Source organism: Echinops telfairi, unplaced genomic scaffold (assembly GCF_000313985.2).
Source record: "Echinops telfairi isolate 266 unplaced genomic scaffold, ASM31398v2 ScPeMD7_5592;HRSCAF=6446, whole genome shotgun sequence".
NCBI lineage: Eukaryota > Metazoa > Chordata > Mammalia > Afrosoricida > Tenrecidae > Echinops > Echinops telfairi.
This window is the reverse complement of record NW_022109491.1, coordinates 39974564-39997732: the sequence shown is the minus strand read 5'-3', so window position 1 is coordinate 39997732 and position 23169 is coordinate 39974564. Positions and strand designations below refer to the sequence as shown.

Here is a 23169-nt window from a genome sequence, read left to right as displayed (position 1 = left end):
GTTTAAAAAAAAAAAAAGATTAAAATCTGGATCCCTGGAGCCAGACTCTTTGATTTAAATTCAAGCTCTGGCTCTTACTAGTTTAGCTTCTCTAAGCAAGTTGCTTTATCACCTTGTGCCTCTACTTTCTGTAATCAAGAAGAAAACCCACCCCCTAAACCAAATCCAAACCCAAGGCTATTGGCATCAGTTCAGGTCCAACTCAGATGACCATGTTCTTGACTGTAATCTTTATATAAACACATTGCTGCGGCCTTTGCCAGGGCATTACTAGGTGAGTTCAAGCCATCAACCTTTAGGCTATTGGGTGATCATAAACAATTAAAAGAGGATAAAGAAGTTATTGAAACTAAAATGAGTTACCAAAATAGCCAACCGATGGCTACTGAGTCAATTCCAACCCATAGCAAACCTCTATACAGGGCTTCTGAGGCTGTACATCTTTCTTTACAGGAGCAGAAAGCCTCAGTGTCTCTTTGTAGCAGGGACTCAATGCCATTAACTTCATTCAAAGATGTGGAGCATCATTTTCACGTATTAAAGCAAATAATCTAGTTCAGGAGCCTACGACCCCTTGCTGCCTTCAATCTGTAGAGAAATAGTGGATCCTTTATTTTTCTTTCTTGGCCTTTCATTGACTATAAGCATAACCTTGAATCTTCCTTTTTTTTTACAAGAAATGCTCCAAGTTCTTGACTTGTCCAGACCTCTCACCCTGTGGCCACTCTCCTTGCTGAAGAGACAATGTCTTTTCTCTAAGACTAAATTAACAAGGCCTTAGTGACTCACTTGAGGAGTGAGTTGCCTAAAAACTTACTGTTGGTAGTGTGGTCACCTGGCCATCATCTCCTTACTGGTGAACAGAAAAGCAGAATCTCAAGGTCTTCCAAAGTCTACCTGTGTCTGTCTGGATTTTAACCAAGCACCCAGGTAACTTGTGTACACAAGAAATATATGAGTTTAATTTAAAAAAATGGTCATAAAGCCATGGAAGCTTTGCTTAAACAAAAAAAATTGCAAAATATGAAGCTGCTGTTTCTTCACTTATCTTCCATCTAGGTCTTTCTATCTCTGAAGGGGGTATTTCCCTTATGAGGCCTTCCCTAAAAAATTCTGTGCTCTTCAAATTATACCACATTCCATTGGAAGTTTTGACCTCCTCATGGGATTCAAACGGTGTTTTATGAACAAAGAAACCTCAAGGGTAAGGATTAGAGCTGTTGGGTGGATGGAGTAAGATTTCTCAATGAAATGTTCACAGGATAGCCCTTGCCTTGAAGAATGAGAAGGTTCACTGTCAAGGTAGAAAAACTTTAATGCAACAACTTTCCTGGTCTTTTCCTTCCCAATGCAGCTTTCAGTAGTCTTAAAACTTTTTTCCTAAGAAAGTTTCCATGATTATCCTGCATCCTTCAAGAAAATCAATCAAAATTACCCCTTTTGAATTAAAAACAAACAAACAAAAGAACGAAAAACACCTGCCTCTATTAGATTCTGAGATGACCTTTCAGCCTTGAATTTAACTAGCCCAGCACATACCCTCAGATGCCACTATTTCAATTGGACCGTCTTGTGAAGGCACCCTACTGAGACTCAGACAGGTGTGTAACTGAGAGCCTTTGCCTTCCACCGTCCGCTGACCACAACATGTTTACACACACTTTGGAAGCCAACCCAAGAATATATGAACGGAAGCCCTAATAGCTATACTTTTTAACTGACCTTTCTATATAAAGTCTATTAGACTCGGCTACAAAAAGGGGCAGATTCTGGGAAAATAGAACTAACTTCTGACTTCCCCAAATCTCGGAAAGAGGTTGGCTTTTCTAGAGAGTGCAAACTTATCCCGGAAATAGATTGTGTGACTGGGTATCACTGGGGTGGCTGAGGATCCTCATATCCTCTCGTCGAAGATGTGTTTCTAAAAGGCATCCAACGACCTCCTGGGGGTTCTCGCCTAGCACCTCAAAATCGTGATGAACACATGTGGTGATCCCTTGTCAGAGCTGACGCTAGCTCAGCCTGTGAAAGTGAACTCCAGGACCAGCTTCCTGGCACCCAGCCAGTCACAAGACAAGCTGGTCTCACCGAGCACACAAAGAAATACTCTGAATACTGCACTAGAGAGACTCTGGAGACCAAAGTGCAGTATTTGACAAGACAACACAGACTGCCAACATGATAAGGCTTCATTGGTCTTCACACTGGATTGACTTTTATGCCCTGCCTATTATCTCCTCCAACTCGTCTTTCTTACACACACCAGCCATTTTTTTGTCAAATAGCTTTTATTTTGTTTTGTTTTTATAGCTGTGGGAACATAGTCAACGTGAGTGGGAAACAGTCAACCAGGAATAGACATATGTAAATTGGTGGACAAAGGTCCCAGCCACTTCATCTGCAGGCATTCCTACACTGGATTGACTTTTATGTTTATGGAAAGGTGCAGAAATCCACGCAGCTTTTTGGCTCTTACATGGGCCCTGTCATTAACTAGGCTTTGCCAGTGCTTCAGCATGGTAGCAAATGCTGCTTATGCCCTACCTATATATCCTTCACCTAGCTTGTTATTGCATATATTGGCCCTACTCTGTCCAATAATTTTTATTTTTCACTTCTTTTTGAGCTATAGGAACATATTCAGGAAACAATCAACCAGGAATATAAATATGCACACTTGTAGATAAATGTCCCAGCCGCCTCACCTGGAGACACGCCTACACCCTGGCTTTCAGAGCTTCCAGCGGGATGGAGCTTCAATTGTCTACTGTGGTTACCGGCTTGGTAGCACAGCCTCTCATGATGGCTTCCTCTTTTCCATTCCCAGCTTACTTGTGGTGCTTTCTGGGATCACCTAAGGAAATTTGCACTTAAATCCATACTTCAGGGTTTTCCCCTGGGAGAAAACCAATCAAAACAAAAAACCAGAAGAACTTACATTTTGACTTCCGCCATTTCCTCCCTACGTGATCTTTAGACAAGTCATTTAATGTATTTGAGAATTGGTTTTCTCGGCAACAAGAGGGATGATTATAAGAATGATGTATCCCAGCTGTTAAAATCATAGGAACTAATTATGTAAAGTGCTTACTATAGTGCCTGGCACTAATAATGCTGAATAATTATAGTGATAACTACATGTATTGTCCACACTTGCTATCTTGAAAGAGGTAATTTATGATGACAAAGGATTCTAGTGGCTTGTTTTGAATTTAACTTTGAAAAAAACAAAACAGTATTCTTCAGAGGCTCACTTTTCCTTAAAGGAAAGTTGTCCTTTGTGTGTTCTGATTTTGTTCCCTTTCAGAACTTGCGTTCTATTTATGATTTAGGAAGGAAAACAGAAACACAAAAGAAGGCGTGTTGCAGTTATTCCAACTCATGGAAATACCATGTGTCTCAGAATAGACCTGAGTCCCACAGGGTTTGCAATGGCTCTGATCGCTTGCCAGTAGATTGCTAGGTCTTTCTTCTGAGATGCCTCTAGTGGATTTGAAATGCCAACCTTTGGATTAGTAGCCAAACATTTAACCATTTGTGTAATCCAGAAATTTGATACTGGAAACAGAGAGGGTGAAATAATGACGAGCTTGAAGTTAGCAGTGAGTCTTCATACAGGGCTCAGCTTATTATGATAGTTGGAGCAGGTTTAAGCACATTTTCGGTATATCTTTCCTATCTAAAATAATTCAAGGGTACAGAATACTTATGAATTAACAGGTGCTTTACCTAACAAAGGGTATCCACTGGTGCTGGATAACATAAGAATAAAACTTTCTGTTTGCCAAAGTCAGGGAGTTAAGGTATAAGCAGAGGACAACACAGCATGGTGGGGAAAAAGCGAAGGACCAGAACACACTGAAATGCCATGATTCAAGGCTAAGGCATTCCAGTTGAGGTGGCAATCCTCAAGAACCTACCTTGCAAGTTATTTGCTGCTTCCTGGGCTGGCCACATACCTCCTAAGCAACTTCACATCTTCTACAAAATCTGTAACCAGCCCACACATTGTCATTCTAGTATGAGTAGTTGCCTGTTGTTATAAGTGCCTTCTAGTTGGCTCTGACTCACTGAGACTCTGTATACGAGAGACCAGAACAATGGCTGTCCGGTACCATCCTCACAATTGCTCAGATGGTTGAACCGATTGTTGAAATCACTGTGTTCATCCATCTTGTCGAGGGTCTATCTCTGCTTTTGTCACCCCGGTACTTTACCAAGCAGGATGCTTTTCTCCAGGGACTGGTCTCTCTTAATAACATGTCAAAAGTGCAGATGAAGTTTCCTCATCCTTGTCTCTAAGGAGCATCCTGTTTGTACTTCTTCCAATACAGATATGACTGATCCTTATTAAGGGCAAAAAACATCACTGCATACTGACGGAAACATTTCATATTTTCCCAAGAACAGCAGAGCATGAAGGGAATAGTTAGCAACTAATGCCAGACATTTTATAACTTTATTTTTTCTCATCTTTCATACTACTCCTTTCCCTCAATTTTAAAGAAAGAAGGCAGTCTAGGGTCATGGGAATAATCCTTCCTCAGAAGGTGGGGTGTTCTTGCTTTCCACGATGGAGATGCAGTAGGAGGGAGACTATGTTCACGCAGCTTCAAAGTCAGACTAAGAATGCCGGTGAGTGGGAATGAGGGCTCTGGGTACCAGAGATGAACGTTTCTCCGTGATTAGAATAAAATCATTCGTTCTGTTCTGAAAATTGCGTTAAATGATGCCGAGTCTTTCTTGGGGCATCACATGTGAAGGCATACAGGGCTCAAATGCTCCTCATCAGTGATAGTAGTTTTGATCACGGCGTTGCCTGGTTTCTTCTGTCTATTTTTTTCCCTTCTGGGTGTAATCTCATTCGAATTATTATTGTGTTGGAGGCTGAAGGAGAAAATACCAGTAGCTGTCTGATGGGGCCTGGGCTGAACCAGAAGCAGGTTAAACTGCTCTGTGTCCCTGGCACAATCTCTGTGCAGTTGGAACACATGGGACGGTCTAAAGGCTGGACCTCATCCATCCACTTGGAATTTAAAATAAAGCTCTTGCTGTAGTTTTCGGCATGGAAATGTCCTCATTGCATAGTTTCTGCTCAATTGTTTTATGTGAGATTGAACAAGAACATGGAGACATTCGGCACTGATGTGTTCATGCTGTTGACAGCCACTCCAGATGTCCAGGGGTAAGAGTAACATGTGCACAACTGTAGAGCTAGAAGGAGGACAATGGCATGCCTTGATCTCAGATTTTAGCCCCAGTCAGCAGAGAAACACTCCTTCCCTCCATGTTCCCCCACCTCATGGGCCACCAAAAGAACGGCATGTCTTAGACATCGCTGGACCAGAGCCTGGCATCATTTGGGCCACGGTGTCCTACTATGCCAGGAAACTGAGGATTAAGAAGCACTAGCCAAGCCCTACTTTTCTTCCTGATCTCTTTCGGTGGGCTCTCAAGTTTCTCAACTCCATGTAGACTAACAAGAGCTTATCCTGGAAGTCTCAGCCACCCTCCTATTTTTCCCAATTTTTATAGTGATTGGGTAGATATAACTGTTGGGTAAAAAGAGTCTAGGTCATTTATATAGAACTACTCCTTGGAATGGAGTCATGGAATAACTACCAAATTACATCATTAATTACCTACCATACTACTGAGTATCATGACCCAGACAAGTTAACACATATTTTGGTGGGTGGGTACACAATTCAACCCGTGGTAAATAGCAAGTGAAAAAAATGCCACTTTCGGTTAGTATCATTAGTCCTCAAAGCAGTGTTTTCTTACCAGGTCTTTATTCTGTACCACTGCCAAAATATGTGTTAACTTGTCTGAGTCATGATACTCAGTAGTATGGTAGATATGTAATGATGTAATTTGGTAATTATGCAATGACTCCACTTCAACCAATAAATAATAAACCAATCAGGCGCAAGAGAATTAAGGGTGGATGCAACACCCTTGATCCCATCCCAACCTTCATCCAAGGAAAGAGGTTTTCATGTAAAAGCTGTAACACCTTTGACCTCATAAGACTTAAAAGAAGAGTTGGGAACAAATCACATCATTTGGACCTACATCTCTGTGTTGGGGACTTCCTAGATCCAAGGAAAATTGATGCCAAGACATATGTAGATATTCAAGCAACTCTAGGCCCACAGATGCAGAAAGCTAACAAAACTTTCCTCCAAAGCTGCCAGGAGGAAGATCTTCCCAAAGAATGGGCACCGTGAATTTACACTGCCAGTGTCCTAAGCTGTGGGCAATCAAAATCCTGTTTGTTAAAGCCATCCACTGTGGTATTTCTGTTACACCAATACTATATAAAACTTCAACATAAGTTTCATGTTTGTTTCTATCTTCACTGGCTACATGGAAAAGTTATTAAATGCTTTGTGGAAGCTAACCCAGGATCATGATATGAAATAGAACTGGGAATGTGCCTTTTGGTGTTTCTTGAAGAACATATGTCTTAGTTTGTACATATATTATAATTTGTTTGCATTTCTTAGTTTATATATGCCTTACTGGTTTTCCATTCTCTGTCTACAGTATTAGTTTCGGAAGTGTTCCTTAGTAGTTAAATCTCACACTCATCCCACACTAGATTTATTGCTGCTCTCCACATATTTCATATTATTTCTACTGCTAGAAATATTCTTTCTTTCACTCACAATTAGAATTCTATCAATCATACAAGGTTCACTGAAAATCCCATCTGTTTTCTACCATTTCTAAAGTGAAAATGACGTGGGCATTCTTTTGGGCATGCGTTATATTTTCTTCTAACTCTTAGTGGCACTGATGATGACCATAAAATACAATACTAATTATGTCGCAGCGACAGATTATTCAGCAATCTCGATTACTAGGCACTGTCCTAGGTGCTTTGCATGTCCTTTCCCACATATTATGTATCATGTATTGTGATTATCCTCATCTTCAGAATAAGTAAACTGAAGTCTAGAAATGTTAAGCAATTTATTTAGGACTATATTTTAATAAAAGATCCCTGGTGGTATTATTGGGTAAGTATTAGATTGCTAAGCACAGGTTGGTGGTTCAAAGCCAACACTTACTCCATAGGGAAACGAGGAAGTTATCTGTTCCAATTAAGATTTACAGCTTCCCTCTCATTATATATAAATATATTTACATATATACATGCCTGTATTTAGACCTCTATAAATGTCCTTTGCCTCCTGGTTCTTTCCTCTAGTTCCTTTTACTTTCTTCTTTTCCCACCATTATGTTCTGTCTTCATTCAGGTTTAGTAATTCCTCGCTGCTATATTGCCCTTGATTAAGCCCCATTAAGCATCCTACTCCCTTGTCTACATTGATTTTAGTACACTTGTTGTTCCCTTGTCCCTGGGTTGGTTCCCCCAACCCCCCTTCCTTTCTATCACCTTCCCTTCTCCCATATCCCCCCAGAACCATTGGTCCCATTCTTTTGGTCTCCAAATTGTTTATCCCATCTATCTTATCTAGATAGCCATGCAGAGACATTAATAAGCTCAACAACCAGGCAAAGCCAAACAAGGAAGACAAAAGCAACAAAACAATAACAATGAAAACCAAAACCAAAATAACAACAACAAAAAGAAAGCCACTGACAAAAATGGAAAAGTCTATAAATAGTTCAAGGTTTGTTTATTGGCCTTTTCGAGTATTTTCCAGTCGAGTCCCATGGGGTGCCACACTCTCTCCAAAATCTATTTTTGTTATTCCCTGGGGATTTCATCACTTTGCTCTCCTTGCTGCTCTGTTGCATGCCCTTAGTGTTTTGCCCCAGTGTGATGGGGTCAGATTGTACACAATTCCCACAATCTGTGTCCAGTGTTGTCCTCTGTAGTGCTATGGTACAGTGAAGGATGTTGTGTCTCATGGTGGAGCTGGCCCTGTGATCCTCTCTGCACACTGTCTGCTCTGTGCAGGAATATCGATCTCGGGTCTTGGTGGGCCAGGATGTGTTCCCCTTGCTCTACAACCCTCTTTGTTTCTCCTGTGTACTCTAATCAGATGTGCCCCTCTCTCCAAGCTGTAGCTTTAGTGCTATCCTCTGAAGTACATTCTCCTGGGGGTGGGCGGAGGGGTGGTTCCACATTGTTGGGATTAGGGTCTGCCCCACAGACCTCTCTATTGGTTCCTATATGTTATAAATTAAGGTTGCAGATAAACATTGGGCCTCCATTCACATACCCTCTCAACACAAGAACACTTTGTTCTAATAATCCAGCACTCTTTGATGCTTACCTTCCCAACACGATTGCTGAAGACAAAATGAATGCATAAGCAAATGTGGTGAAGAAAGCTGATGGTGCCTGGCTATCAAAAAATATAGCATCTGGGGTCTTAAAGGCTTGAAGATAAACAAGTGGCCATAAAGCTGAGAAGCAACCAAGCCCACATGGAGGAAGAAGCACACCAGCCTATGTGGTCATGAGGTGTCGATGGGATCAAGTATCCGGCATCTAAGACCCAGAACAAAACTACACACAAGGTAAATGTGGGGTAGGGGGAAGGGGTGTGGAGTGGAGACCCAATGCCCATCTGTAGACAATTGGACATCCCTTCACAGAGGGGTCACAGGGAAGAGATGAGCCAGTCAGGGTACATTATAGCACTGATAAACACACAACTTTCCTCTAGTTCCTTAATGCTTCTTCCCCACCGTTATCATGATCCCAACTGTACCTTACAAATTCAGCTAGACCAGAGCATGTACACTGCTACAGATAATATCTCACAACACAGGGAATCCAGGGTAGATAAACCCCTCAGGGCCAACAATGAGAATAGAGATACCAGGAGGATAAGGAGAAGGTGGGGGGGGGGGGAAGAAAGGGGGAATCAATCGCAATGATCTACATATAATCCCCCTCCCAGGGGGACAAACAACAGAAAAGTGGGTGAAGGGTGACAGAGGGTGATGTAAGATATGAAAATAATAATCTATAACTTATCAGGACTTCATGAGGGAGGGCAGGTGGGGGAAGGAGGGAGAAAATGAGGAGCTGATACCAAGTAGAAAGAAAATGCTTTGAAAATATGATGGCAGCATATGTACAAATTTTATTGACACAATAGATAAATGTATGGATCGTAATGAGATGTAAGAGCCCCCAATAAAAGTTTTTAATAATAAAAAAGTTAAAGAGAAAATAAAAGCTGCTACTACTTAAAAATATATAGATTTACAGCTATAGAAACCTAGTACATAGTAATTGAGTCAGCTAGAATTTCTAGTGTCTTAGTGGGTCACATGTTGGACTACAACTTGATGGCAGTTTGTGTGTGTGTTGTTATTGTTTTGGTTATATGCTAATAAGATATGCAATGGGAATACAAATGGTTGGGTTAAAGCTTGTAGTCTTTTATTACTAAACAATGTTTTAAATTTCAGATATACTGTATATATGTTTATAGTTATGACAGAGAATTGATGACAGCAGGTTTCAATTTTGGTAAGAATGATATTTTAGGTGAAAATTATGTATAAGGAAATACATAGTTATTGAGTCAATACAAATATGAATATCAATCCTATTAAAATATTAAAATTTGATCTCTTCCCAGAAAGTGTAACCAATTCCCTTCCCCACAACCAGAGAATGAAAACATTGTTAACATTCCAGATGCTGTTTTATCTGATAACTGAGCACCATCTAATTTCTTCTTAGAAGAGAAATTTTGCTATAGTATCCATATCTTCTGCGTTCCCTTCCTGAGGGTATCAAGCGGGGCCATGGTGTAAGAATGAATTATTCTTAAGTTGGAGTTAGGATCTAGTGTGAACCCCCAAGCCACTCCTGGATCTATGGATCTATGTTTCTTTAATTGCCTTTAACTCCCTTTAGAGACTTTCTTGTTAATTTATGGTACAGAGACTTATTGACCATCTCCATTAATATTGTTTTTGTTATATGTGTTTCTGTTTTTTGGTGTATGAAAACAAGGATGGAGGAACCTACAGAGACAACGAGTAGAATGGGGGTTCCTGGGGGTACAGTGGGGGAGGCGTGAGTAAGTTCAAGAAGGAAGAAAATGTTTTGAAATTGATTCTGGTAGCAATTGTACACTACTGTTCAATGCGATTGAACTATGGAATGATATGATATCTGTATTAGTTCCCAAGAAAACAGTTTTTAAAAGCACAAACGATGTAAATATATTTATATATGATGAGGGGGAAATAGATCTATGTACATATATTTATAGGTTGAGTATTAAGAAAACAGATGGACAGTGGGTCCCTGCACAAGTATTCCCTCAACACAAGAACGCTTGGTTCTAACAATTTGGCAGTCTGAGATGCTCACCTGCCTGGCATGATCACTGAAGACAATGGGTGCACAAGAAAATGTGGTGAAGAAAGCAGATGGTGCTTGGCTACCAAAAGATATAACATCTGAAGTCACTGAAGACGATGGGTGCACAAGCAAGTGTGGTGAAGAAAGCTGATGGTGCCCAGCTACCAAAAGATATAGCACCTGAAGCCTTAAAGACCTGGAGATAAACAAGCAGCCAGCTAGCTGAGAGACAACAAAACCCACATGGAAGAAGCACACCAGCCATCTAGTTAAGAAACAACAAAACCCACAAGGAAGAAGCACACAAGCCTACCTCGACACGAATGCTGAAGACAAAGCGGGTACATAAGCAAATGCGGTGAAGAAAGCTGATGGTGCCAAGCTGTCAAATTACATAGAATCTGGGGTCCCACATGCTGGAAGATAAACAAAGGATCATCTAACTGAGAAACAACAAAGCCCACAAGGAAGAAGCACACCAGCCTATAAGATGACAAGGTGGTGAAGAGATCAAGTATCAGGCATGAAAGACAAAAAAAAAAAAAAAATCATAACATTGTGAATGAGGGAGAGTGCAGAGTGGGGATCCAGGGCCCATCCGGGGAAATTGGACATCCCCTTGCAGAAGGGTTGCGGGGAGGAGAGGAGCAAATCAGAGTGCAGTGTAGCAACGATTAAATATGCAATTTTCCTCTAGTTCTTAAATGCTTCCTCCACCCCACTACCATGATCCCAATTCTATCTTACATATCCAGAGGGTGTACACTGGCACAGATAGGAAATGGAAATACAGTGAACCCAGAACAGATGAACCCCACAGGGCCAGTGGAGAGAGTGGCAATATAAGGAAGGTGGAGGGAAGGTGAGGGAGAAAGAGGGAACAGAAGACAAGGTCTACATATGCCCCCCTCCCTGGAGGATGGACAGCGAAGAAGTGTGTGAGGGAGACGTTGCATGGGGTAAGATATGATAAAATAATAATAATTTATAAATTATCTAGGGTTCATGGGGAGGGGGAGGGAGGAGGGAGGGGAAAATGAGGAGCTGACACCAGGGGCTCAAGTAGAAAGCAGGGGTTGTGAGAATGATGAAGTCAACATATGTACTAATGTGCAGGACACAAATGATATAGGTATGGATTGTGCCGACTTGTGTGAGCCCCCAATAAAATGATTATTTTTAAAAAAGTATTAAAAAATTTAAACAAAACAAATTAAAATAAAGGAGAAACCGGAAATAAAAAGCATTTTATCACCATAGATTAGTTTTGTCTGTTTTTGAATTTACTATAAATGTATTCATATGACATATACTCCTTGTATCTGGTTTCTTTCACTCAAGATAATTCTTGAGATTCATCAGTGTTGTAGAAATCAGTTTATTCCACTGTTGTTACAGAGTAGCATTTCCTTACATGAATCTGCTACTCCATGCCCCCTTCCCCTGCAATTCTGTTTATGGCCAATTGGAATAGTCTCAATTTTTAACTATTATGAATAAAGCTCGTATTATCACTCTTGTATAAGAAAATCTCTCTCTCTCTCTCTCTCTCTCTCTCTCTCTCTCTCTCTCTCTGGTGTGTGTGTATGTGTGTGTATTAACTGTCCTTTCTTTTGGACAAATACATGGGTATAGAATGGTTGATTCATAGGGTAGGTATATGCTTATGTTAATAAGATTTTGATGATGAGTTTTCGAAAAAGAAAATGCACAATTTTACATTCCACAAAGTCAGCAGTCGCAGGTTGAGTCTCACTTTGGACCTGATCATATTGCGGTGTATCTCTCATGTGTTTTGTCATTGCGGGTAGCCCTCTTGTGTTTTTGTTCTAGAATCCACTAGAAGCTCCTCAGTAGAAAGATGTAGCTGTCTACTCCCTTAATGATTTACACCTTTGCACACTCTGGGGAGCAGTTCTCCTCTGTCCTATAGGACTGCTGTGAATTGGAATCGACTTGTTGACACTGGGCTTGATTTAGAAGCTGATGGGAATTGTAGCACTTCCACATCTTTCCCAAACTTTGGAGGTTGTCCTCTTTGGTTTTAATTTATACAAGAGGATTCCATTCTATTGTAAGCTCTCAGGTATGATGTTATTTTGACAGATTCCTGAAGACCAAGTGCAATGTCTGAATCAGCATATCGAAAACCAACCAACCGGCTGCCGTTGAGTTGATACTGACTTTCAGCAAAGTGCTCTCAGGTTTTCCGAGTCTGTAAATCTTTACAGGAAGAGACAGCCTCATCTGCTGGTGGGTTTGCACTGCTGAGCTTGAGGTTAGCAGTTCACTGCTTAACCCACAGAACCACTAGTTCTTTTTTGACCCAAACTGAGTGCTTGGTAAATTATGTCTTTGGTTACTTTTCGTGTTTGTTTGTTTTTTAATTTCCTTTGTCAACTTAAGGAGTATATGAGAGAACTCTGAATGGTAAAGGGAAGAGTGAAGCTGGTTAATATGGCAGGGTCTACCTGGAGATACGTCCCAAAGCACACCAACACAATTCTAAGATTGCCTAGACTAAGGGAGGTTGGAAAACACAATTCTCCCTTTTCTATCCCTCATTGTACATCAGAATCATAGGATGAACTCTGAAGATTATGCACATACTTGGCCTCACCCTAAACACTTGCATACAATTAAATTGGAGTTGGAGTCAATCCTTGAACTTTCATAGGCATTTTCCAGCTGTATCTTTTATACAACTAAAGCAATACATTATTGGCCTTAGTATAATGGAGAATAAGAGGTTAATATTGACAATACCTAGACAATTAGTTTCATACAGGTAACAAATTTTTTTTTCCTGTTAGTGGGATTATCATGTTTATCCATATACATGGATCAGACTTGAGCAGAGTCATTGCCAACTATTGTTTTTATGTTTTTCAAAGTGGAAAAACCTTTAATCACATATTCCCTTGAATGCTGAAGAATCAAAAGTCCACAACACACTCATGCTACCACGTGAGGCATTTTCCATGGTCTCTTAATGAACTTACTTCGACAACACTTATAACGCCAAACAGAAATCCCCAAAGCTGGCAAAAGAATTTGAGCTTCAATGTGGAGCTCGGCTGTCAATGAGACAGCAGGCAAGGGAGTTAACCTGATTTTTCAAAGACTAAAGGAGCCCTCATGGCATCATAGCTACATGTTGGGCTGTGATCTGAAAGATCAGCAGTTCAAAACCACCAGCCTTTCTGTGGGGGAAAGATCAGACTTTCTACTCCCATAGAGTTACCGTCTTGGAAATGCACTGGGGTAGTTCTACACTGATCTATATGGTTACTGTGAGTCAGCATCAATGTGGTGGCAGGGAGATCGGTTTAGTTTCAAAGACTAAGGAACGTGGCGGTGCTCCTGGGTACACACTGGACAACTAACTGCACGGCCAGCACTTGAAGCCCATCAACTTCTCTGTCCACGAAGGAGGATTACTGTCTGCTCCTAGGTATTAAGTTTACAGCCTCAGAAATCCGGTATTAGGTTGCTATGAGTTAGAACTTACTCAATGGCAATGGGCCTGGATTTTGTTTTGTTTCTCAAAGACTAAAACCAAGCTTGAGTGTTGCTGCAAAACTACTATATAGAGTACTGTGTATACTCGAGTATAAGCTGACCAGAATATCAGCCGAGGCGCCTATTTTTACCACAAAAACTCCATATAAAATGTGCTGAAAAACTCGGCTTAGACAGAGTATATACGGTATCTTAATTCAACATTGAGCTAGATGTCATAGTTGAACTCTATGTCTGATTGGCCTCTAATCTGGTTTTTCAGGATCTAGCCCTGGACTCCACTCCAGAATATTCACCTTTACATAGCTATAGAAGGTGTTTCAGTGAAAGCATAGGTTAATCAGTGGTTCTCAACCTTCCTAATGCCACAACCCTTTAATACAGTTCCTCATGTGGTGACCCCAACCATAAAATTATTTTTCTGCTACTTCATAACTGTAATTTTGCTACTGTTATGAAGCGTAATGTAAAAATCTGATATGCAGGATGTATTTTCATTGCTACAAATTGAACATAAATAAACCTAATTAAAGCATAGTGATCAATCACAAAACAATATGAAATTATATATTGTGAAATATTTATGTGTTTTCCGATGGTCTTAGGCGACCCTTGTGAAAGGGTCATTCGACCCCCAAAGGGATTGTGACCCACAGGTTGAGAACTGCTGAGTTAGACCATGAGTATTTTCATGAGAACAACTCTTGCTGTTTCTCATTGCAGTTCTGCTGATTTCAACTCATCACAACCCCATGGGTTGCAAAGTAAAATTGCAACATAGGGTTTTCTTGGGTATCATCTTAATGTAAGCAGATTGGGCAAAAGAAGGACCAATATAGGTTGCCCCCTAGCATTTCTTTCATCTTTACATGGGACTCTCATCCTTTGGTTTGGTATTGCTGTTAATTGGGGAGACCTGGACTGGAATAATTTGCTCACAATCTTTCATCATTCTCTTTCCTTCCATCTTTGTTATCCCTTTGGATAATGGAGGGGAAGCCCCTAGCACAAAAAGAAACTGGGAAAAGTGGTAGTGAGAAGGAAAGTAGGAAAGATAGTGAGAAGAAATAATGAGAATGCAACTGTGTGTATGTGTGTGATGACGAATTAGAGAAAAAGGTTGAACCAAGAGGATCCTTACACATCATCCTCATTTTACAGTTGATGAAGTTGAGTGCAAGAAATATGAGGGAATGTCATTAAGTTCACAGAAAAAAAGAAGGAAAAGATAAGGAACGTCATCAGGAATTTTTGAAGCCCCTCATATTTACACCAATAATGCAGCTATCCAAGTGCAGAGCTGGAGAAGCGAGTTCAGACCGCCGTTGCCACCTTTATCAAAGTAATTCCTAATCTGTGCTACCTTGTTGAACCACGAAAGAAGATACGGCCTTTTGCTCCCACCAAACCACCTAAACACAAAGCTCTGAGCCTGAAAGGACATGGTGGCAAAGTTGATACAACATTTTTGTGGGGGGTTATGTGAGTATTCTGTGGGCGAGAGTCAAGGGAGGGATTATACTAAAGAACAAGATCACCTTTTACCTGACTATAGTACATACTTAAATCTTCAAACTTTCCCAAGGCAGATTTATAGAAGGTGGAGATATACAGTACACCTAATAACTAAATGGCAGTCCTAAGAGATCAACTATGTTGTCAGCAACTGCACTGCCAGACCACTTATAATAGCGACACTAATGTGTTTGAGTTACACTTAATACATTGGCTGTTTGATGCATTTCAACCATTGGTTCCAGGTCACTAGAGGTTAACAAGACAGTAGTGAATATAAACATAGTTGTGTTGGAAAAGATACACCAATAAATCAGACAGAATTTATTGGCAATTTCACACTTGGTGTGCTTTAGGTTAAGTTCCCAGTTTGAAAGCAAGGGAAAAACTCCATCAATGATCTTTTACTTTCTTCTAGGAGCAAGCGGAATAACCACTTTGATACTCACTGTTGTGTTTGAAGATCCTTATGGTCGCTCCTGATAGTCGGGCCCCAAGAATAAGAGATGCATGGTTTAGCTCATCACTTAAAATGAGGCATCCCTGTGTAGAAAATAAGCACACAAAATAAAAGTGATTAAGTAAAATCAAAGAAAAAATGTTGTGGGGATAGGAGAGTACTCCAAAATGTAGAGCAACAGATCCCCAAAACTCCCATCAAAATGTGAAAGGTCAAGAATTTAACCCAGTGCCTGGGTGAATAAAATTTGGATAATAATTACCTGGTAGATGTGGGTAGTGCTTGAAAGCATTACATTTTTACATACGTTATTTACAAACAGTTTCAGCAAAGATGTTCATCTAAGATCATAGTTAAGCCCTACTAAGTGTCAAGGGAACTGGTGCTTCACAGGAAGCATGGCTTACTGTTGAGTGGATGTGCTGGATGTGCACTTGGGTCCAGTACTGGATGATTTGGGGTGATTGTAGTGTACGACAACAAGCAGGGAGTGTGATGGATCAACCTATTTTTGCAAGATACTTAAACTATTGTTTCAGATGCATTTAGCATTCTACTGAGAGAGAACCATCACTGCTTTAGGACTGATATGGAAACTCTATTTGAGGTAAGAAGAACAATTTAATATGATTTACTACTTATCCGTTTGTGAAGTATTCTTAAATAAAAATGTGAAATTGTAAAATCACTCACACATATTAAACATACCATTTTTATATTTTAAAATATAAAAATATAATTTTTCTGAATTATAGTGGATTTACTATAGCGGTCTTTTGTGACCACCTAGAATGTTTGAATTCACCCTTATATTTTGATAATTTTGCACCCAATGTATTATAAGTGTCTGTGGTAAATGCCATAAAATGTCCACATATCCTAATTGTAGACTATGTTATATGTATATAAGATTTCCATCTTACATATGTGTGTTACTAGTAAACCTCATGGTATTTCTACTTAAAATTTTTTAGCATGTATTTTTTTATAACCATAGTTTATTTTTTTTGCAGACAACTAATTTTATCTTATTTTTTTTTATTTAAACATATTAGAGAGGGTTCTTATAGCTCTTGTAACAAATCCACACATCAATTTTGTATCGAGCACATTTGTACATATGTTCCCATCATTATTTTCTAGACATTTACTTTCTATTGAGCCCTAAGAACAAGACCATTCAATTACGAAATCACACTGCATTTATCACACAAGAAGTGCAGAATTTATTTGTTATCATTCTGAATTGGACAACCATATAGGCAAATATGTTGGAATGATTAGTTGAATAGAAGTGTTCTCAAATTCATCAATGGAAGCATTTCAAGATCTACCTGAAGTTCATTGCTGTCAGCAATAGGATAATATTCATACACATACAAAAAACACCAGTTAATATGGCTATATTCAAATATGTACCAACCACTAAGGCCAAATTTGAAGAAACTGAAGATTTTTATCAACTTCTGCAGTCAATCAAACATCCACTCAAGATGAATTTTTAATTATTAGTTATTGGCATCAGAAGTTGGGAACAGAAAAGGATCAGCCATTAATAATTTGGTCTTGATGGTAGAAAGGATGCTGGCAATTTCACAGAATTTTGGAAAAACCAATCATTTATTAATTGCAAATAATCTTTTTTCAACAACATAATGACCCATGCCATATGGAATACACAAGAGTTAAACAGACTATGTCTGCAGAAAGAGGCAAAAGAGATGCCCGATATCATCAGTCAGAAAAAGGTCTAGGTCCAATTGCATAACAGACCATGAATTGTTCATATGAAAGTTCAAGTTGAAGTCAAAGCAAATTAAAGTGAGCCCTGATGGTGTAATGGTTGCATGTTGGTCTGTGAACTGCAAGTACAGAAGTTCAAAAATCATGGCCTTGAGGCCTTGAATACATGCTACCTGCAGTTAGAGATCATCTCAAGCATAGATTTCATATGTTGAGTAGTTACGACTAAAGACCAGATCAGTTGTGAGATGACAAGAATATCATACATTAAACAGTTATTAAAAAGACAAAAATAAAGTAAAAATCAAAACAGATGTTAAAAGACACTCTGAGACTTGCTTTGGAATTTAGACTAAGTGAAGTGAAAGGAAGAAATGATGAAACAGAAATGTTGAACAGATTTCAAAGGGCAGGTCAGGAAGACAAAGTAAATGATTATAATAAGATATATAAAGACTTGGAGATAGAAAACCAGAAGGAAAGAGTATTCTTAGCATTTCTCAAGCTGAAAGAACTGCGGGGGTGAGGAAATCAAGTCTTGAGTTGCAATATTAAAGAACTGTACTGACAAAACATTAAAAGACACAGGAAGCATCAACAAAAGAAAGAAGGAATACAAAGAGTACCAAGATAACTGGTTGATGTTAAACTATTTCAATAGGTGGCAAGTACCCTGTTGTATTGAAGGAAAAACCCCAAACTACATTAAACAACATCAGCTAAAAATGAGATTTAAGGAATTCAGAATCTATTTGTTGACATCTCAATTATTATTCCCAAACTCCTGAAATCTTGTTTTTAGGCAATGCTTTTAGTGTAATACTAACTCTTGTATGCCAAGAAACTTAGAACAGATCTTAACCAAGTAACTAGAGTAGATTTGTATTTGCCCTGCTGCAAAGAGAGATGATTCAACAGAATGTAGAAATTATTGAATAATAATATTACACACAAGTAACATTTTGCTCAAGAAAATTAAAAATGGTTGCAGCAGAATATTTTTTTAAATCATTTTATTAGGGGCTCATACAACTCTTATCACAATCCATACACACATCAATTGTGTAAAGCGCATTTGTACATTCATTGCCCTCATCATTCTCAAAACATTTTCTCTCCACTTAAATCCCCGGCATTATATTGAAAAGGAACTGTCTGAAATTCACGCCAGACTCAGAAAAAGCTATGGAAAGGGGAATTTTATTACTGGTGTCAGATGGATCTCAGCTGCAAACAGAGGATATCTGAGAGATGCTTACTTATGATTCACTGATTTTATAACAGCATCTGCGTGAATCATGAATTAATTTCATAACTTAATTATGCTCAGGGGTAACATTCTTAGCATGTTCTAATAGAAAAAAGGGATATTGTGTGGTTTAAGATCAAGAAAGGTATGCATCAAGTTGTATTCTTTGACCATATTTGTTCAATCTATAAATGTGCAAATAATCTGAGGAGCTGGACTTTTTGAAGAAGAACACAGCTTCAGAATTGGAGGAAAGCTCATTGCCACCTGTAATTTGCAGATGACACAACCTTGGTTGCTGAAAATTAAGAAGACTGGAAGCACTTACTGAGGAATGTCAAAGACTACAGCCCTCAGTGTGGATTCTACCTCAACATGAAGAAAACAAAAATCTTTATCAGTGGACCAATAGTTGCATCACGGTAAACAGAGAATATTGATGTTAAAGGATTTCATTTTACTTGAATCTACAATTAAAAGTCCAGGGAAGCAGCAGCCAAGAAATCAAATCATGTATTGCATTAGACAGATCTGTTGCAAAAGGTCTATTTAAATTTTTAGAAGCAGAGTTTTTATTTTGAGGACTAAATTACCCCTGACCCAAGCCATGGTATTTTTAATTGCATCATTTGCATGAGAAAGCCAGACAAAAAGTAAGACCAAAGAAGAAGCAATGCCTTTGGATTATGATGTTGTCACAGAATATTGAATATACCACGGACTGCCAGAAGCATGGCCAGATATGTGTTGGAAAAAGTGAATCCAGAATGCTTTTTAGCAGTGAAGTTGGGAAAAGTCATGTTCTTTGAAAATGTCACCCGAGGGAACCAGTCTGCAGAAAAACGACATTGTGCTTGGTACAGTAGAGAACCCTAGCAAAGCCAAGCAAGATCCTCCACTGAATTGACTTACACAATGAACTCAAATGTAGCTAGGACTGTTAGGATGGGCAATGTTTCTTTTTGTTGCACACAGCATAAATTGAAATGGGCTCAAACAACAAAAAGGTCCCACCAAGTACCATCAACTGTCTGTCAATTTGTTGTCCTGTGGTAATTTTTGTCTTGCAGAAATCTATAGCATTGGCATTTTAAGTAGCAGCAAGGTCACTGGTTGTGGACAGGTTTAATGGAGTATCTGGATTAACATAGGCTGAAAAGAAAGGTCTGCAGACTTATTTGCAAGGTTAGTCAATAAAAATCTTACGGATCACAATAGGTCATTGTCTAATTTGCTTGCTTCGTACATGTGCTCAGCAGGGATCAATCTCTGGAGGATGCTTCATGTTTGATGACATCGAGGGCTAGTGAGGGTATACAAGATGGAAGGTTGCATACAGGAAGTGGAGGGTATGCAACAGGAAGTGAACATGCTGTTGCTTGTGAGATGAAGGAGGAGAGGGAAGCCTTTTGTTCTGCTCTGGGTAGGATGCCAGGAATCAGTTTCATTCTATTGCCATGAGTAGTTAATGCTATTAATTCTAGTCTATCATTTACTATACCATTCAAGTTCCAATTTCTCCAACTGATCTAATGTCTTTGCTGTTTCATTTCCGTCTACTTTTTTTAAGTTGAAGAATCCAATAAAGTATTATATATCACATTTAGTTACTTTAAGTCATTTTTGAAACACAAGTCTCATGATCACACTTGTTACCTTTGAATGAATTAACCGATGTCCCATTTTTCTCAGGATGGATTTCAAATATGTTAGCATGCTTTATACCTTAAGATCCTCATCACTGGCTTCTTCTTCCACACGTGTCCTACAGTCTAGTTCCTTCAGAAACTGTGGTTTTCACATGGAACTATCTTTTCCTCATCCTAAGGAAATAGCTTATTTATTAAGGCTCAATTTTAATGTCGTTTGCTTCGCCCAGGCATCTCAGACTTCAACAAGAATGGTTTGGGACAACTCTTTTACATTCCCTGGGTACAGTCATAACTTTTTTTAAAGTATTCATTCTATTTAATGTGCTATTTCCACTCTTAGATTATAAAGTACACAAATGGCAAGATATATTATCATTTTTGTATGTCTCATATTTTCTCTTGCCTCATATTTGGACCCAGTAGATTCTTAGTAAGTGGTTTATTGCCTAAATAAATTAACACTTGACATTGGCAACATGTTTTGAAGCAAGCAAATGTTTAATACTTGTTATTTACATTACAAGTAGGGTCCAAGAGCCTAAAATAACTGAATTAACTATGCTAAACCATCTTTGAACATTAATTTTAGTAGATATCTAGGGATATCATGATGAGTATCAGAAATACCATGATGAAGAGATTTGGTAGACTAAATGGAACATTCGCTCAAAAGCAGATTTGTCAGCTTTTCTTAAGAAGTTACAGTCATAGTTCCTAAAGGACCTGCTCAGAGTTAGAATTCTTAGAAATAAACATATTGCAAGACAATGTTGTCAGCATATTCTCACCTTTCCCACGAGTGCAGGGATATTCATTGAATTTGTTGCATATCCCATCCCAAAGACCATTGCTGCTTCTACATTCAGGAATTTAGCCACAAGATCCTCCAACTCTTTGTGTTTGTCCAGGGTGCCTGCACAGGAAATGATAGGATTAGTGAGCCTTCTCTTTCAACATGCCCAAGATCTAAATCTCAACCTCCAACGTGTACTCATTATAAAACATATGTGCAAGAGTGTCTATAGCAGAGATATGTGTAATAGGTTCAATCTCGAATCAATCCCAATGCTAACTATGGTAGAATATGGAATTCAGCACATTGATTAGAAAGAACTACTACATATGTGAATATCACAAATATGATATGTGTTTTAGTCTGGGTACTTTAGAGAAATAAATCCACAGAAACTCATATGTATAAGAGAGAGTTTTATATAAAGGGCAAGTGCACATCAAGAAAACATCCCAACCCAGTGCTGCCCAAGACCACAAGTCCAACATTAACCCATATGTCCGACACCAATCCACAAAGTCCTCCTCTGTCTCACAAAACAGATACAATGACACCGACTGCAGGAGGAAAGCTGAATCAGTGAATGTGTAAGCATCTCAGCGCTGACAGGGGTCTCCACACGGCTGCTCCAGCACCCAGGGCTGCATCAGGGTAGGTCCATGTGGCTTCTCCTCAGGGATATCTTGCAGGAAGTGAACCATGAAAGCTGAAGCAGGGAACTGGCTAAGGCAGCTGCACCCTGGTCTGACTAGCAGAAAGCAAGATACTTGAGCACTCGAAAGGTGAGGCTCACCAAGCCATTTATTTCTCCACCTTTCAATTAACCCCACATGTGTTTATTGGCCAGGTTGGTACAATAAACTTTAACTATATAAATCCACCCCTTGCCAACTTGGCACCTGTATATCATTCTTTGGCCTCACAATTGCAATTCAGTAACACCTACACTTTAATCCTGTGAATATGTTCCCCCACCTATGAAAGTTTGTAAGCCAACCGCTTCATGCCTTTATCCACCAGTTTTGGGTATCCAATTTACACACTGCCCACTTACATCAACCCAGTGCTCTGAGGAGACAATCATGGTTTTTAACTTGAAGAATCTTCATTACAATTGGAACCTTGTGAAGTACGCATCCATAAGCAAAGTCAAATCCAGACAGGCCATCCATAAAGCCAGCTACAATATGCACCAGTTCACAGGCTCAAAAATCTCCAGCTGGTCGGGTTCTGGTCAACTCAATGTGGGCTCCCTCACTTAGCCTCCACAGGGTACCCACTGGACACCTTGCCTTTAGACCATGGGCTCTCACCAATACTCAACAAGCCTAGCCCCCTCGTGCTAGATCATGAACTTTAGACCAGTCAACCCACTCTCCTCTTCTCCTCTTTTTCCTGTAAACCAAGCCCACAGGTGTCAGTGGCCAAACTCAACCTATCTCTTTATTGCTGAACTTCTCCCACTTCCATTCAACAAGTCACCTAGCAAGCATCTCAGCCTGCCCACAGGCTCCCTTTAACGTTCAGTCCCAGAGAGGAGTTTTCTTCATGGTTCCAGATTTTTTTCTAGCTTCTGACAAAGACCATTGGTTCCTGAGAACTCCAAAGCACATCTTTTCAAAGCTTTCTTTGCAGGCGTGGCCTAAACCCATCTAAAGACCAAATTTTAATGTTGAAAACAAGTGGGCTTACAAGCTTTTTATTTTCATATTTCCCTTATTTTCCCCAGAAAAGAACAGAGTAAACAACGTGGCTTTATCTGATGGCTGGCTAGACAAAGTAGAAAAACTACCATGAGGGAGAGGTCAAAGAAACATCTCTTCTCCATCTTATGATTTGTTTCTCCAGTACCCCTCTCCCAAGGTACCATAATGTGTTAGTCTGGGTACTTTAGAGAAACAAATCCACAGAAACTCATATGTA

General features: G+C 39.4%; 1 protein-coding gene across 1 annotated transcript in view; it reads right to left on the bottom strand.

Moving 5' to 3' along the window:
- SPTLC3 (serine palmitoyltransferase long chain base subunit 3) overlaps positions 1 to 23169 on the bottom strand; it is a 169486-nt gene that overhangs the window by 79648 nt on the left and 66669 nt on the right. The window contains exons 5-6 of the mRNA XM_004697825.2: positions 21242 to 21366; positions 15799 to 15892 (exon numbers count right to left, since the gene is read on the bottom strand). Coding sequence (XP_004697882.1) covers positions 15799 to 15892; positions 21242 to 21366 — 219 coding nt within the window. The remainder of the gene's footprint in view (positions 1 to 15798; positions 15893 to 21241; positions 21367 to 23169) is intronic.